The following is a 14,350-nucleotide window of genomic DNA, read 5'->3' on the forward strand; positions in this document are numbered from 1 at the left end:
TGCATGCTGTTAGTCTTAGTGTTTTAGTTAACTGTCAGACATGCAATCAAAAAACGTGCCAAAAGCTCCCAGTTTCTTGAAATACAAACCACTGAAAAAATTACCACAAAAACTCTCTACTCCTCCTGAACCATTTGTAAACTACAAGAAATAGAAATGGAGGAGTGCAACACCAATGTTCCCTACTCCAAGAACCACCCTCCTGCTTCTTAAGTCAGTGGGGAAGTAGCAGGATGAGTACTCTCACTTGACACAGCTGTGCTTGCAAGCTACACAGAGAATACATGTGTATTTGTAAAGACAGATTTTTTTTTCACCTTTGCAAAAGCATAAATCCAAATACTAGCTCCCTGCTAAGGCAAACTGAAAGGGCAACTAAGAAGCTTTTTTCCCTACCTAAACATGTTTTAACTTTGACCATGTAACAGTAATGCAGTCTGGCAAGTACTACCACTTAAAAAAGCAGCTCATGATTTCTGATAACACAAAATGCCAAGAGATGAAAAACTTGAATTTTTCACATTTGGAGTGACTTATTTTTCATCTCTTTATTCATGTTGAGGTAAGTTCTCACTACTGCCTTACAGCGCAGCAAGGATGCATACTTCCATTAGTAATATCTAAAAATAAAGACTCACTGGATTTCTTAGTACATCATCATCTACATCAAAGTTGGAGGTGTCAGAAGGACTGCTGACTTCTGGAATGTAAGGTGCTTCTAGGTTTCGGATGTTATCCCAATTAAGTCCTTCAAAAAAGGCATGAGATTTAAAATCCTCTATTCCATTCTGTCCCAGCCTACGCTCCCTGCTGCAGATAAGTCTCTGAATAAGATCTTTTGCTTCTTCAGATACATCTGTAACATGGGATGGAAACTGAAATCGTTCCTAGAAAACAAAACAAACAGAGAAATTTTTAGAGAAGGAATTAATTCCAAAACTTAAAACTGTAGTTCCAAAAAAAACATTAACCACACGAATAAAACTGGAAATGAATAGTCAAATATTGTTCTAGTTACAGTGAGCAATGACAGAGCACAATTCAATACATTCAATGACAGATTTTTTTGTCTTAAATTTGATTTCAGGTACAAGAAATCATTTTTCAATTTCTTGAAAACAGATCTGTTTGATCTGTGATTACAATAACTCTGTTAGGCAAAGCAAACTTTTTTTAAAGACACATCAGGATTTTTACACACTGCAATATATTAAAGATCATACAATAAAGACAGACTGGTATTCTTAGTCAGAGGTCCACTGATCTCCTGGAGATTAAATTAATTTCAACTCTTAAAACCCCATGATGGTAGTCAGTTCTTTATGTCGTCATATTTAAGAATGTATTTTTCTAATATACAGCTTAAATGCCTGTATTTCTTACCAAATATAATCTACATTTAGAAAATATTTCTATTCATAAACAAACATAAGATCTAAAAATTGTAATTACCACTAACAACTGAAATTACTCTAGGCTGAAGAAATTGGAGTAGATTTTAATTTTGATTTGTGATGACTGCTTAGATTTTCCAACAAGAAAACCAGCATTTAGAGAAAGATTTCAATTTGTCAAAATTAAATTTCTGGAGTTCAGAGAAGCCAGCTTCCTAAAACCTGAACCAACAAACCTATATATTAATCTAAAACACTGTGAAAAAGCAAACAACTATCATCACTTCAATATCCTTAAGTGCTAAGTTTTTCTGAAAACACAAACTCAGAACACAAGAGATTTAATATAGTTCTTACTTCATGATTCATAATCTTCCCATAGGTTTCCACCAGTGACTCTGCATAGAAGGGCGTTTCACCATAGAGCATTTCATACATGCAGACACCCAGTGACCACCAGTCACACTCAGGCCCATATTTCCCCATTCCATCTTCCATTGCTTGCAGTATCTCAGGAGAGATGTAGTCAGGAGTACCCACTGCTACTGATGACTGTACCTTAAAAATAAGGCAAACATAATTCTCGTAAGTTTCCAGTTTTTCTCAGCAACTGTTTTACTCAAACACTACTATTTTTGACAGAGACACCATGACATGGTTCTGGAGAAGGAAGACATTCATAAATTCACAGCAACATAATAAAGGAAATATTAAGCAAGTAACAAAGACTGCAAAGATTAAGTCCCATTCTACTGCTACATAAAATCAGTTGATATGTTTTATTCTGAACAGAGTAGAATAAAACATATAATACTGTGAATACTGGCGAAATAATACTGTGAAAGCAGAAAGAGAAAATATATTTTTCCTTTGTGTTGGTTTATATTTTAAAACTGCAATTTGCTGCCCAGAACTTGAAATGAAAAATGAGTAAGTAGGGAGATCAGGTCCTACCCCTGAATTTTATAGTTTCATTTGAAGATCATAGAACAAATTTCCTGGGTAAGTTTTAATATGGCAGAAATCAGTCAAATGTTTATTGCCTAATGTGCAACTGGATGTACCACAGGAATAAGGTGGAGAAATTACTCTGTGCACAAGTAGCAGGGAAGCCCTGACCATCAGGGCAGACTAATCTCTAGGAGTATGTTCTCAATTCTAATGGCTCTTTCATCTACATTTTTTATGGTAAAGCTTTGACAGACATTTTATGACTAAAGAACATCAACAAGATGTGAGTTTGTGCCAAAACCAGTGAACGATGCCATACTTTGGCAGGACTGGCACCCCTGGAAGTGCCCTAAATGAGGCAAAACAAACAAAACCTGTCACAAGCAATTCAGCTTTTAGAGGTAAATCCAATCTGCTGCACAAGATGGCCAATTACCACCAGGTTGCTGTTCCATTTGTCAAAGGCACATAAAACAAACTGCTTATTAATTGTAGAAACAAGACAACCATTTAGGTTGGAAAAGACCTTTAAGATCATTAGGTCCAGCTGTTAACTGAGCACTAACAAGTCCACCTAAATCGTGTGCCCAAGTACCACATCTACACATCTTTTTGATACCTACAGGGATGGTGACTCACCCTACCCCCTTGGACTCAAATGGTTATTAGAAGAAAAAGTGAAAATCAGAAAAATATAGCAAAGGATAACTTGAAAAGTTAGCAGCCTGTAAAATAAGGAGATGAAGATTTCAAAAACTCATTTAAGTATGTTGAGTATTTCAAAAACTCATTTAAGTATGCACCCTCAATTTTTAGTGTGTCAGAAAGTTCATAATCTATCACATCCCTGATGATGTCTAATCTCTTTAAAACCAGGAACTCACTCAGAAGGTCCCACTATCAGCAACCTAAATAAATGTAGCTTCATACATACTGTGCCATCTTCACTCATTTTCAGACAGGACCCAAAGTCTGCCAGTCGTATGTGGCCGTTCATGTCCAAAAGAACATTATCAGGCTTTATGTCCCTGTTATAACAGATAGCAGTGAAAGGATTTAAACATACAGTATTAGCTCTGCTTGTAGAAATTAATCTTGCATCAAAATAACATAGAATCCTACCCAATGATGTAAACTCTTTTTGGTACTATTTATGACTCTCTCCCCCTGACCAACCTTAAAGCCACCAGTTTTGTTGCACCATAAAATCTGCATTTCTTTTCAAATGTGAAGTACCAGATACTACTACATGTGTTGAAAAACTTCAAAACTCCACAACACCTTCAGTTTAATCTTTGAGAAGACAACTAGAATTAGCAGGAGTAAACAAAAATAAGGTGCTCTAATACACCTTGCAACATAGATGTGGAAGCTGACAATGGCTGAGTTTTAAGGTGCTGAATTCCAGTTTCACACTTGACATTTGTGAGAAAAACTGCGAGAGATTTAACAAAGGGTCCTCATATATGTAAAAAGCCTGCCAACTTGATACATTTTTCCAACACAAACTTGACTTAACCTTTTTTAACCAAGGGCTAATGCTCTGAAATTAATTACTGAAATGTCACTAATACCGCTGCTCATTAGCAGTATTAATACAAAATAATAAATGCTAATCTATGCCTGTCTACATTAATTTAAATGTTAAATGTGTATTTGCTTGTCATAATACATAAAAATACATGCTGAGAAAATTGGACGATGTCACTGTGCTTCCCCAAAAAATAATTAGTAATTCTGCATTGTTAAACTTATTCCATACATTTCAGTTCCAGATATTGTCAACATTCCACGACCACAAGTCAAGCTCAGTAGTTGCAGGGGTCTATAAAAACTAATATACAACTATACACTGATTTGTTTGTTTTCTAAAGAACACTGCTCACAGTGGCACTTGCTGCAGGAGCCAATCTGTGCTTGGCATGCAGATCTCACTTGCCTCAGGGGCCAGCACTGCTGCTCAGAAAGGCTTAATGCCTCCTCTCTGAGCTCCACTATCTCCTATCTGCAGCTAACAGGTCATATAAGCCCTTAAAGGGTCCTTGAAACCCTCTCCAAAGCAATCATGCTTCCTCCTCATCCATTCCAGTTGCCAAGCAGTAATTTCTTGGGCACTGGCACATGTCCTGTTCAAAGCACGTGTTCTGGCCACAGAGCCACACGCTGCTACTGCCACAACAACCTGCATTCAGCCCTGTGAAAAGATGTAGCTGCTCAGTAAGTCAGGCCACCTTCCTTGGAAATTGGTGCAATGGTGCCTCTGGTGAACTTCTCTGAGGCTGTAACATTTTTAAATCCCCAAATATTGTCCACATTCACTCACAAGAGTTTTAGAGAGTTTAAACATCTTTTCAAAACAGCAATTGAAATGCAAACAGAAGAGTTCAAAGCATTATAGCTGAGAATCCCTGATGCTTTTTGAACTTTAACTCTACAGATACTACCAACCACAATCTAAGCTGACTTGATGGTAGCCACTGATTCAGAATACACATCTTGTGTGCAAAAACAATTAGAACAGCACATGCCCACCAATTAGAAAACCTGTTAGAGGATGATCTCAGGTAAGTAGATGCACTGATGTTATCATGGGCTTACTGTGCATAAATTTTGCAGAATGCCTAAACCTCTGTAGAAAGTTCAAACCATTTCAAACTGCTTCAAACTTCTAGGTTGCTTGGACAAAGGCAGATAAATATTTATTAAGTGAATTGAGAATAAGTCAAGAGCCCTGATTAAAAATAGAACAGACTTTAAAAGGTTAGTCAGATAAATGTCACTGCTTCTGATACCAATCCATCAAAACTTGATATTTAAAATAAAGTAGCTTATACAGCTATTATACAGCATAAAGTAAACATGTATCTACAGTAGTTTGCTTTTGGCTACTGTGTGCATTTGTATACATAGCAGTAAATTTGGGATTAACTTCAAATAACTGTACCTGTATATTTTGCCAAATGAGAAGGTATTTTACCTGTGCACATAATGCAGCTCATGTATGGAATGTATAGCAAGCACCATTTCACCAATGTAGAACCTAGCCATATCTTCAGGAAGCTTGTCTTCAAACTTACTGAGAAGTGTCAGCAAGTCACCACCAACATAGTAGTCCATCACTAGATACTGAAAATAGAGAAATAAAGCAATCAAGTACTGAGAGACAGCTGGCAAGAAAAAAAAAATAAAGTTCATCAGTTAACCCCTGAAAAAAACCCTTTCACTATTTTTTTCTGTGCCTGTGGAAAGCAGTCAAAATTAGTGGTCTTCTGTTTTACTTTTATTTACTTAGTATAAAAAGGTATCATATTCCTTTATTAATCATAGTAAGAAAGGCACATCAACATTTAGTTCCTATGATAAAAAAACCCAAACAAAATATGACAACAACAAAGAAGTAAATCGAGATGAGTTTATTTCTGTCTTAACTAGTATCACAAAGAAAATCATCTAATATCACCAAAACAGATGTTATCTACTCTTAAACTGAAAATTTCCAAAGGACAATGAAAGGAAAAAAAAAGTATAGTTGAAATCAATATTTGATGCAGCTTAGTTGAAAATATACATTTTATTACTTTTTTAGTTATGGTACCATTTCAGTACTACTCATTGCTCCTGAAGTGGCACTTATCACATCAACATCTTCAAATACTCATCTTGGCACATTCCACATCATGGAAGCATAACACAGCTGGCAGGAGTCTGATGACACTGTTCATTACTATACTATACATGGATGCCATAACAAGCCAAAAGCACTGTCAAGCCAGAGGCATTTAAGTGGGAAATTTAAAAGTCAAACATTAGTGTTCTTTTGAATGTGTTTCAGTGAAAAAGTAAAGTTTCCTAGGCCAATCAGGCACCATCCTATCCATGGAAAGGACCAATACTGACGGGGTGACATGAAAGAAAAGGACTCGGGCATGCTATTTGTTTCTCATACCACAAAACAAGGATTATGTTTGAGGTATTTCTTAGCAATATCCACCTAAATCCAAACCATCACTTCAAGTATAATGACTTCATCTAGTACTACCAGTCTTGAGCCATTTTGTTCTATGTTTCCCAAGATGATTTGATATGTGGTTTTAAGACTAACTTGGCTTATTTTGGAATTAAGTTTTCAAAGCCATCATCTTATTTTTCTCCTCAAAATAAAGTGACCTAAAATCCACTCTCCCTGCCACAGATTCATCTTCCATGAGGGAAACAAATTAAAGACAGAAATGCAAAGAACATGAAGTGTAACACCAGCCATTTCCTCACTATCTTTTGGATTAAAACAGTGACTCCAAAAGCCACAAGTTTTGATACTTTTCTCTATTTTATTCAAATTACTGCTTAATCTGATAAGCAAATTGCATCATTTATGTTGAAATCAATCTGTGGGTATTGCTCCAAGGAACTTTAAACATGTACTGAGCACTGTACACACTCAACACTTATGTTTGAAAACAAAATGCTACAGACAGAAACCATCAGTCTTCTAAAAGGGATATTATCTTGAAGTATTTTCTCTCAAATTCAAGGCAAAGAGGCTTTATAGAACCTTCTGTGGGAAGTGAAATATCTTCTCTGTCAGAGACAGGGTAATGCACTTCTGTCAGCTCCCAAAGCATTTGTAACTCAGCAAGAACTCAGGTGACCCATGAAGGAAGGCATTTGGATCACAGAAAGATGGTGATATCTGGTCTTTGAGGAAGCAGAACTTTATAAATCTTTCAATTCAAAATTACCTGCTTGCCAGGAGGTGCTTCTCCCTTCTTATGGGGTTAAAATAAAAGCTATTCTGATGCTGAAATCTCACAGTAGTGCATTTCTTCCAGGGAAGTGACTACATCTAATGGTGACAGTAGTTAGGAATCAAAGGAAAAAAAGATATCAAAATACTCTCATGAGTACCCAGTACCTTCAGAGGCTGACAGCAGGGAAATACACATATGCCCTTTTTCATGAATGAGACTCAGAAAGAAAATTAAGAGATCTGAATCTGGAAGAGATGGAGAACTTCAAGTTCCATGCAAGTTCTCAATGTTCATGGACTATGTTTCACTTACATCATATCTGCTTCAGCTAAATCACCAAAGGCTGATTTAACCCATCTTGACATAGGCTGTCTCTTATGAAAGCTTTTTAAGAACCAGAAAAAAGTTACGCAGCATTTCCATGTAATGTCATTTAAGAATTGGCTGTTTAGAAAACAGTAATGCATAATGGATTTACTTGAAAGGTTTTAAAGCTACAAGAGCAGAATCAGAAAATGAACTCCAGAACATATGTATTTAATAGAATTTTGCATTTCTTGCCTAAATAGAAGACCTGCATTATCAAATGCTCTGTTAATACTAAAGGCAGAGAACAAAACTAAGTACTTTTAGACTTTCCAAAGGCAGGTACTACTTTTCTATGTTAGTATCTTTGTCTTTTTCTGAACCCTTTATCATACAGCCAGATGAGGCAGAGCACTAGGTGGGAGAAGACAAGGCTCTCAGGCTCTCTCTCTGCTCAGGGTTAGCTTATGTGGTTTTGCACTTAAGAATCACTAGATATAATGCACAAACATCACTGGGAGAAAATACTGGAACCTAGAGATTTCTCTTGCAGAGGATCAGGTTGGAAAACCAAACTCTGTTGGTTGTTCTTGTGTTGTTCTCAGCTTCGCATTCCTTTCTGCAAGGACCATGGATGAAGAGCAAAGATAAAAAGAAAACTAAATCTGCCCAGGCTCTGTAACAAGGCAGCACTCTCCATGATGAGGAAAAATGTAGCTATAAACATCTTCAATCTACAAAGAGAACTGAACAGAGATCTCTTAGCCCCTGGACAAACACTAGATGGGATGGAAGAGAACCTTCTGTCCACCTTCTTGGCTGAATTGATTTCCTCATGTGTTTCACCTTTTCTTCATGCATCATTTACAACAGTGACTGAGATGCAGATCCTCTCCATCTGTGAGCACAGACACTTCCAGGAGATGGTTTCTGAGTAACAGACCAAATTGGAAGGCAGCACCTCAGCACATGCAGGAGCAGACCTCAGGCAAGCTGGGAATCTGCTGACTTTGGCTGCTAGGCAGAACTGTTGCCTTCTTAGATACTGATCTTAAATTAGATGTCTACATTCTGCTGTCAAGTGAAAATATCTAAACACCTCTGGGAACTTTGGGAAAAGATTCCCCCTCTGTGCTGTCTTTGCTCTTGCTTGTTATCTCACACAGCTAACAATTTTTCCTTAGGTAGCTCCATTCTTAAAAGCTACTTGGAAATACAGAACAGAATGTTTTTATGCAAGGCTGAAGGCTGCTTTGTGGGAATTTGAAACTACAAGCTGATGTGAAATCATGAGGCAGTGCTAGAGACAACTAAACTGCCAGAGATTGAAAATCTGGACCTATCACAAACCATTCAATGGAAATAGCCTGTAAACGAGGGCCTAAGATGTGACTGCTTGTTTTCCTACTATGTGCTTGTTATTCTAAAAATACTCCAAACATGACAAAATAATGTGTTTTGTCTCAGTATCTGTGGAAATGTTTGAGCATTTACTAACTCTTGCTTAGTTCCTGAACTCTTTGGCAGCCTTTTATAAATACATTTTTTCTTATTTATATCCATGACTTGCTACCATGCTACTAAAGTGTTAAGAAGGTAAAAACTTTCACACTACAGCTATGTCAGATGTTACAGAAACAGCAGGTTTGCAAACCCAGCCTGAAGCAGCCACAAGGAAGCTGTATGGTTCAGTCTATTGCAGAATATTGGGGTTTTACTGACTTTGCTCCTAACCAGTACTTTGCTGTATTCTGTGACTAAAGTAAACAGGTTTGTATGTCACAATTGTAGTAACCAATCATAAAGAAATGTCACAGGAGTACAGATTTTATAAGTTTTTGCTAAAGTCTCTCAAATTACTGAGATAACCAATCTGCTGATTTAAAGGCATATTTTATAGAAATACTTTCAAGAAATTTAAATCTGCTGATTTAAAGACATATTTTATAGAAATACTTTCAAGAAATAGGCTATGTTTTCCCCTAAGGATTTTAAAATACCAAACTTTTAAATTACTTTTGCCAGTTTAAAACAAAATCTTGCTTTAAAAGACATTATTAAAGTTTAAAATAAAATATTTCTTACTTTCACAGAGTTAACACATCTCAGATTACTTAATTGCAACCTTATCCAAAATACTAAATTTGAACATAGTATTTTTTATGCAAAGAGAGATTAGTTAGTTTAAGATGCTTAACTAAATCTCTATATACCACAGCCCTTCACAACTTTCTCACTCTCCTGGAGTTACAGTCAGTCTCTTTGAAGTTTTGCTTCAAGGAGAAAACAAGAATGTTGAAACACTGCTGTGAGGCATGAGGTGGATGGATTTAATGCACTAATATTTTTTAAATATACCAAAAATAAAATTTTTTCACAACCCAGAGCTTTTATTTACTGATGAATCAAACATACCAAATAGTTCTCATCTTGAAAGGCATAGTGCAATGTAGTAATCCACTGACAATCTCCATTCACCAAGACATTTCTTTCCTCTCGGAAGCAAGCTGTCTAAAGGAAGAGAGGGGGAGAGAAGCCATTGTCAACATCAACAAGTAGTTTTCACAGGATGAATATATATGGATGTTTTATGGGATTATTTCAAATTACTGAACAGAGGTCTCTATTCATTGGGATTCAGTCTACACAAGTGACATGCCAGGGAATCTCTGCAGGTTTTAGTCAGGCATTCAGTCACTCTAATCCTGACTGCGACTTTAAAAAACAAAACCAAACCAAAGCAAAAAACCCCAAACCAAATGAAACCCCCCCTCCCCTCCCCCCAACAAATCCGAAAAAACTCTGCACCAACACACAACACCCCCCAACACCAAAAAGCCCACAAGCCAATTCAAGTCAAAGCTATATCTTTGTTTTATAAAACATTTTTAAAAGTCAGAAAATAATAACATGTCACTACCATCTGTAGCAGAAAGATAATGGCTCTAGGAAAGTAAGTCTGATTCTTCTGATAAAGACTCTTATGAAAACAGTTTCATGTATACTTTTTTACAGTACAGTCCCGGTTCCAGACGCTGCTAATACACTATGGGAAATAAGCAGATTTTACTATTACTGTCTTATCTTTGTCCAGAATAATACATTTTCATTTTCAATAAACCTTCCCCAACTTCAAACAGCACACTGCAACACTTCATAGAAGCAAGCTCTGTGTAACAGGTTTTCTCAGCATCTTTACATAAAACCAACTTTCATAAACTTCAAGAGAGTTCTCCCCAATAAAAATATATTAATGTTTTTATTGGATCAGAACTATCATGGAACAGACCTTGGGACTCTTCTACTACTCTCAATCCAGAGAGGCATTATCAGGATATTTGACAGCTACAGATTGATGTGTTTGGGTTCTAGAAAATAACTAATTTTTTTTTTTTTTTTGTCATTGCCACTTCTTCAGATGTCTTAGAAAATGTACTATGGAAATGTGCCTGGGAAGCCCAAGCCTTACCATATACTGACTGCACCTTACAAATGTATCTCCAACTATTTTCCCCTCAAAGGAAGCCAAATTCAATCTACAATTTTACTGAAGAAGACCACGCTATGGTCACATTGTAAATTAGTAATCACTGGTGCAAAGAGAAGTAAATTGTAATTAAATGCCAACTGAATGGTTTAACGGTTTATGAATTCAAGGCCAAAGCAGTGCTCTGCAAGAAAGGCTGGCAGCTACAGCAGCTCCAAGTAATCCTATCCCCTTCCCAGAGCAGCAGAGCATTACACTTCTCAGCTCTCCTGGCACCACGATGTGAGAAGGCTGCCAACACACAGAACTAGTTTGTTTATTTTTGAAGACATCAGTCCCTTGATCCAGTTCACTGTGCAACCTCAAATAGCGAGGGAATGTTATGAACACTGAAAACCCAGTAATGCTGCTGAACACTGCATCATGAATTCAGAGCATAAAATTCTCCTCTGCTTACACCAGCTTAAAAGGCCTTGAGACGTGACTTGAAAAAGCATGACAGGCTACCTAATCAGCCAGTCAGGACTTATTTGGAACTGTCAACAGTAATACACTAATGACTTTGTATTTTGCTGTGAGAACAATGAATACAAATGGTCCTTATCAACATAAATGGCATGCCTATTTTTGCTTTCAACCCATTTATGGATATCAGGTGATATTCACTAACCTTTTGTTTATTTTAGTGGCTTCCAACCATATGGATTTTTTTTCTTGTAGCTAGTACATGAATAAGCAGTATTCTGTTAACTTCTTGCTATGTTTTATGTCATGCACAACAAATATAAACCAGTGCAACACCATGCTTCTTAATCCACTCATAATAATGATAGTATTTTTATATAATAATAGGTGAGGTGGGTTAATAAAATACTTGAAGTCTGCTTTTTCAGTGGAACTCTCCATTTAAGAGGCTACTGTATTCTTGCAGGCTTCATTTTAAAAACTAACAGGTTTTACTACATTTGGGAAATTTTTAACACCCAGATGTTGCATGAACTTGATATGCAGGTTATAACATCCTGCTTATCCAGAAAAGCCAAATCAAGCAAGCAAACTGATCAGGAAAAGTCAAAGCAGTCCTGCAGAGAAGACAGTTTCTTTATTGTCCTTTGTAGATGGGGAAAATCAGCAGAGAGAAAAATTTTTACTGTTACTTTTCCTAAGTTTGTCTTGGGAAAACTATTGCTCATTATACATCCTTCATGCCTGCCTGAGAGGATAAGACAAGTTAGTTGCATGATTAGAACACAATTTGTAAACAGCTGTCTTCTGTACATGCAAAAGCTGCATCTACTTAGTCCACTCACTGAAATCACTTTAAAAATGACTGAAGTAAGGCAGCATAGCTGTATTTCCATTTCAGTTTGGGAGACCCTTGCAAATATTTGTGTTTAAAACAATTCTATACTGACCAATTAATTAACACAGCTGAAATCTGCATAGAAAGGGCACCAAATTTCCCTCCTCCAGGGGAAAGGCTTAATGCAGAACTGCTGATGCAGCACAGCCCAGGGTGTGAAATCTCCTGACAGCTCAAAGGAGAGCCGGGTGGCAGCGGCTGCTGCCGCCTCTGAAGAAGTGCATGGATGGATGGATGGACAGACTGTGACTAAATCAGGCAAAGGCAGTGGTGAAGAGAGGCTTAACAAGAGGGAGGAGATTTTGTCACAGGAAAAGGCCTGGCACTGACTCACTGAAAGGAAGGGAGGGACTAGGAAGGGCAGGCTGGGGGGAGGAGGTGTCAGGAAGGGGACAGAAGAATGGGACAGGGAAGGGTCAGCAAGCTCAGACCTCAGCAAAGCTGCTATTGCTTGCCCCTTAGCAGAACTGCTGCAAGTCCTGATGCAATACATGCCTTTTCTCTTCAAATCTATTGTGCATTTATCTGCTAACTTACATAATATTATGTATGTGCCGTAAGGTTTTCCTCTACCATGGAGGAGTATGTATCCTAGAAATACCTATCCTAGAAAACTGCTTCCCACTGTGTATTCTTAGTATTCTTTTCCTAATGCGTGAATTTACATTTACAGAATTTGTTGTGACAGTATACACCTCCTTTCCCCAAAACACCCCTTCTTAAACAGATTTTACCTTCTTAACACGTTTTGTTTTACAATCTGAATCTGATTCCAAAATATTTAGTTATAGTTTTACTAGCTATATAAATCCTGTTACAAACTGTAGGATGCAAAGCTCCTTAATGGATGCTTTCTAAATGGAAGAGAAGAAAGATCTTTTTCATAACATTTTTGTATACAGCTGTGAATGTCATAGTAGCACCAATCTCAGCTTTCATGTAGTCTTTAACTTGCCTTTACTGTAAACAAAAATCTGGCCAATAAATTCAGGGTAAGAACTAGGGCAGACTGTCTGGTAAATGAATACACAGTAATGCTGAGAACAACAGATGCCTGGAAGGGACTGTCAGACTTGATTGCATTAAAACAGCTTAAGGAAAAAAAAAGAAAAAAGAATGAAGCTCCTATGCTCATGAAATAATTCCTCCTAATCTGGAAGAGTTTCAATGCAATCTTCCTAATGTAATTTTAAAAATTCTCTGTGTTAAAAAACCGTATTACTTACCTCTGCCCTTTTAAGCATTTCCCATTTATTTAGAATTTTCATTGCATAAATGCGCTCTGTACACTTCATTTTAACAACTGCAACCTGAAAAATTAAGATATCTTTAACAGGAGCATGGTTAGAAAAATACAATATTTAAAGAGATCAATACTCACACAAAAGCATGGCCAGAGAAATACAGTTTTCAAACAGTTTAATTTCACAAATCCATAAAATAAGTTACTAAGGAGTCATCAGTGATCAACTGACACATTGATGAACTGCAGTCTGAGTCTTTGCTCCTTCTGTATTCCCCCAACACTATGTGCTTGATGCACCCTGTGTGGTCAAGAGCTCATGATGAAGTACACGGGGGATGATACAGGAGGAGCATGAAGCTTTTCATATGAAGATGTGCAGTAAAGCTGCATTGTTTCCCAAGAACAACTGGGGCTTGTAGTCATGCCTGCAGCCAGTGGGGCAACATTTAAAAGGGCAGCCTGAGAAAACAAGAAAGGCTGCTGTCAATAGAAATACACTACATTTGACTAATTTGTTTTCACATTTCAGGTCTTAGAAACTTGAAAGATATTTGCAAATTAGCATGCTTTTGTGTACCTTATGCAGATATTTTAAAAGAAAACAATATTCATTTATTTATTCACCATTTTGCTTATAGCATTTTACTATGCATGCTGTGAATTAGACTTGCTTACACTGATCTATTATGAACAGCAGCTCTGCACACAGCTGTAAATGGAAGAGAAAAACAAGAATACAAAAACTTCAAGGCTTAGGAATGCAAAAACTTTATTTTGACCAAGAAAATGTACTGTCATTGACCAAAGTCAATGTATTCTCAAAGACCAAAACTAATTCTTCTTGTGGTAACGCCA

At 36.9% G+C, this 14,350-nt stretch overlaps 1 protein-coding gene across 2 annotated transcripts in view; it reads right to left on the reverse strand.

Annotated features, from left to right (window-relative positions):
* The window catches only part of CDC42BPB (CDC42 binding protein kinase beta), a 51,559-nt gene extending 37,913 nt beyond the window's left edge, over nucleotides 1–13,646 (reverse strand). The window contains exons 1-6 of one of the 2 annotated variants that reach the window (XM_031066345.1): nucleotides 13,476–13,646; nucleotides 9,815–9,910; nucleotides 5,323–5,471; nucleotides 3,280–3,373; nucleotides 1,752–1,952; nucleotides 639–887 (exon numbers count right to left, since the gene is read on the reverse strand). In XM_031066345.1, coding sequence (XP_030922205.1) covers nucleotides 639–887; nucleotides 1,752–1,952; nucleotides 3,280–3,373; nucleotides 5,323–5,471; nucleotides 9,815–9,910; nucleotides 13,476–13,544 — 858 coding nt within the window. In that variant the 5' untranslated portion in view covers nucleotides 13,545–13,646. The remainder of the gene's footprint in view (nucleotides 1–638; nucleotides 888–1,751; nucleotides 1,953–3,279; nucleotides 3,374–5,322; nucleotides 5,472–9,814; nucleotides 9,911–13,475) is intronic. The other variant, XM_031066346.1, reaches the window with a different exon arrangement.
* Nucleotides 13,647–14,350: the final 704 nt, after the last annotated feature.

This window comes from Geospiza fortis, unplaced genomic scaffold, assembly GCF_000277835.1.
Source record: "Geospiza fortis unplaced genomic scaffold, GeoFor_1.0 scaffold23, whole genome shotgun sequence".
Taxonomy (NCBI): Eukaryota; Metazoa; Chordata; class Aves; order Passeriformes; family Thraupidae; genus Geospiza; species Geospiza fortis.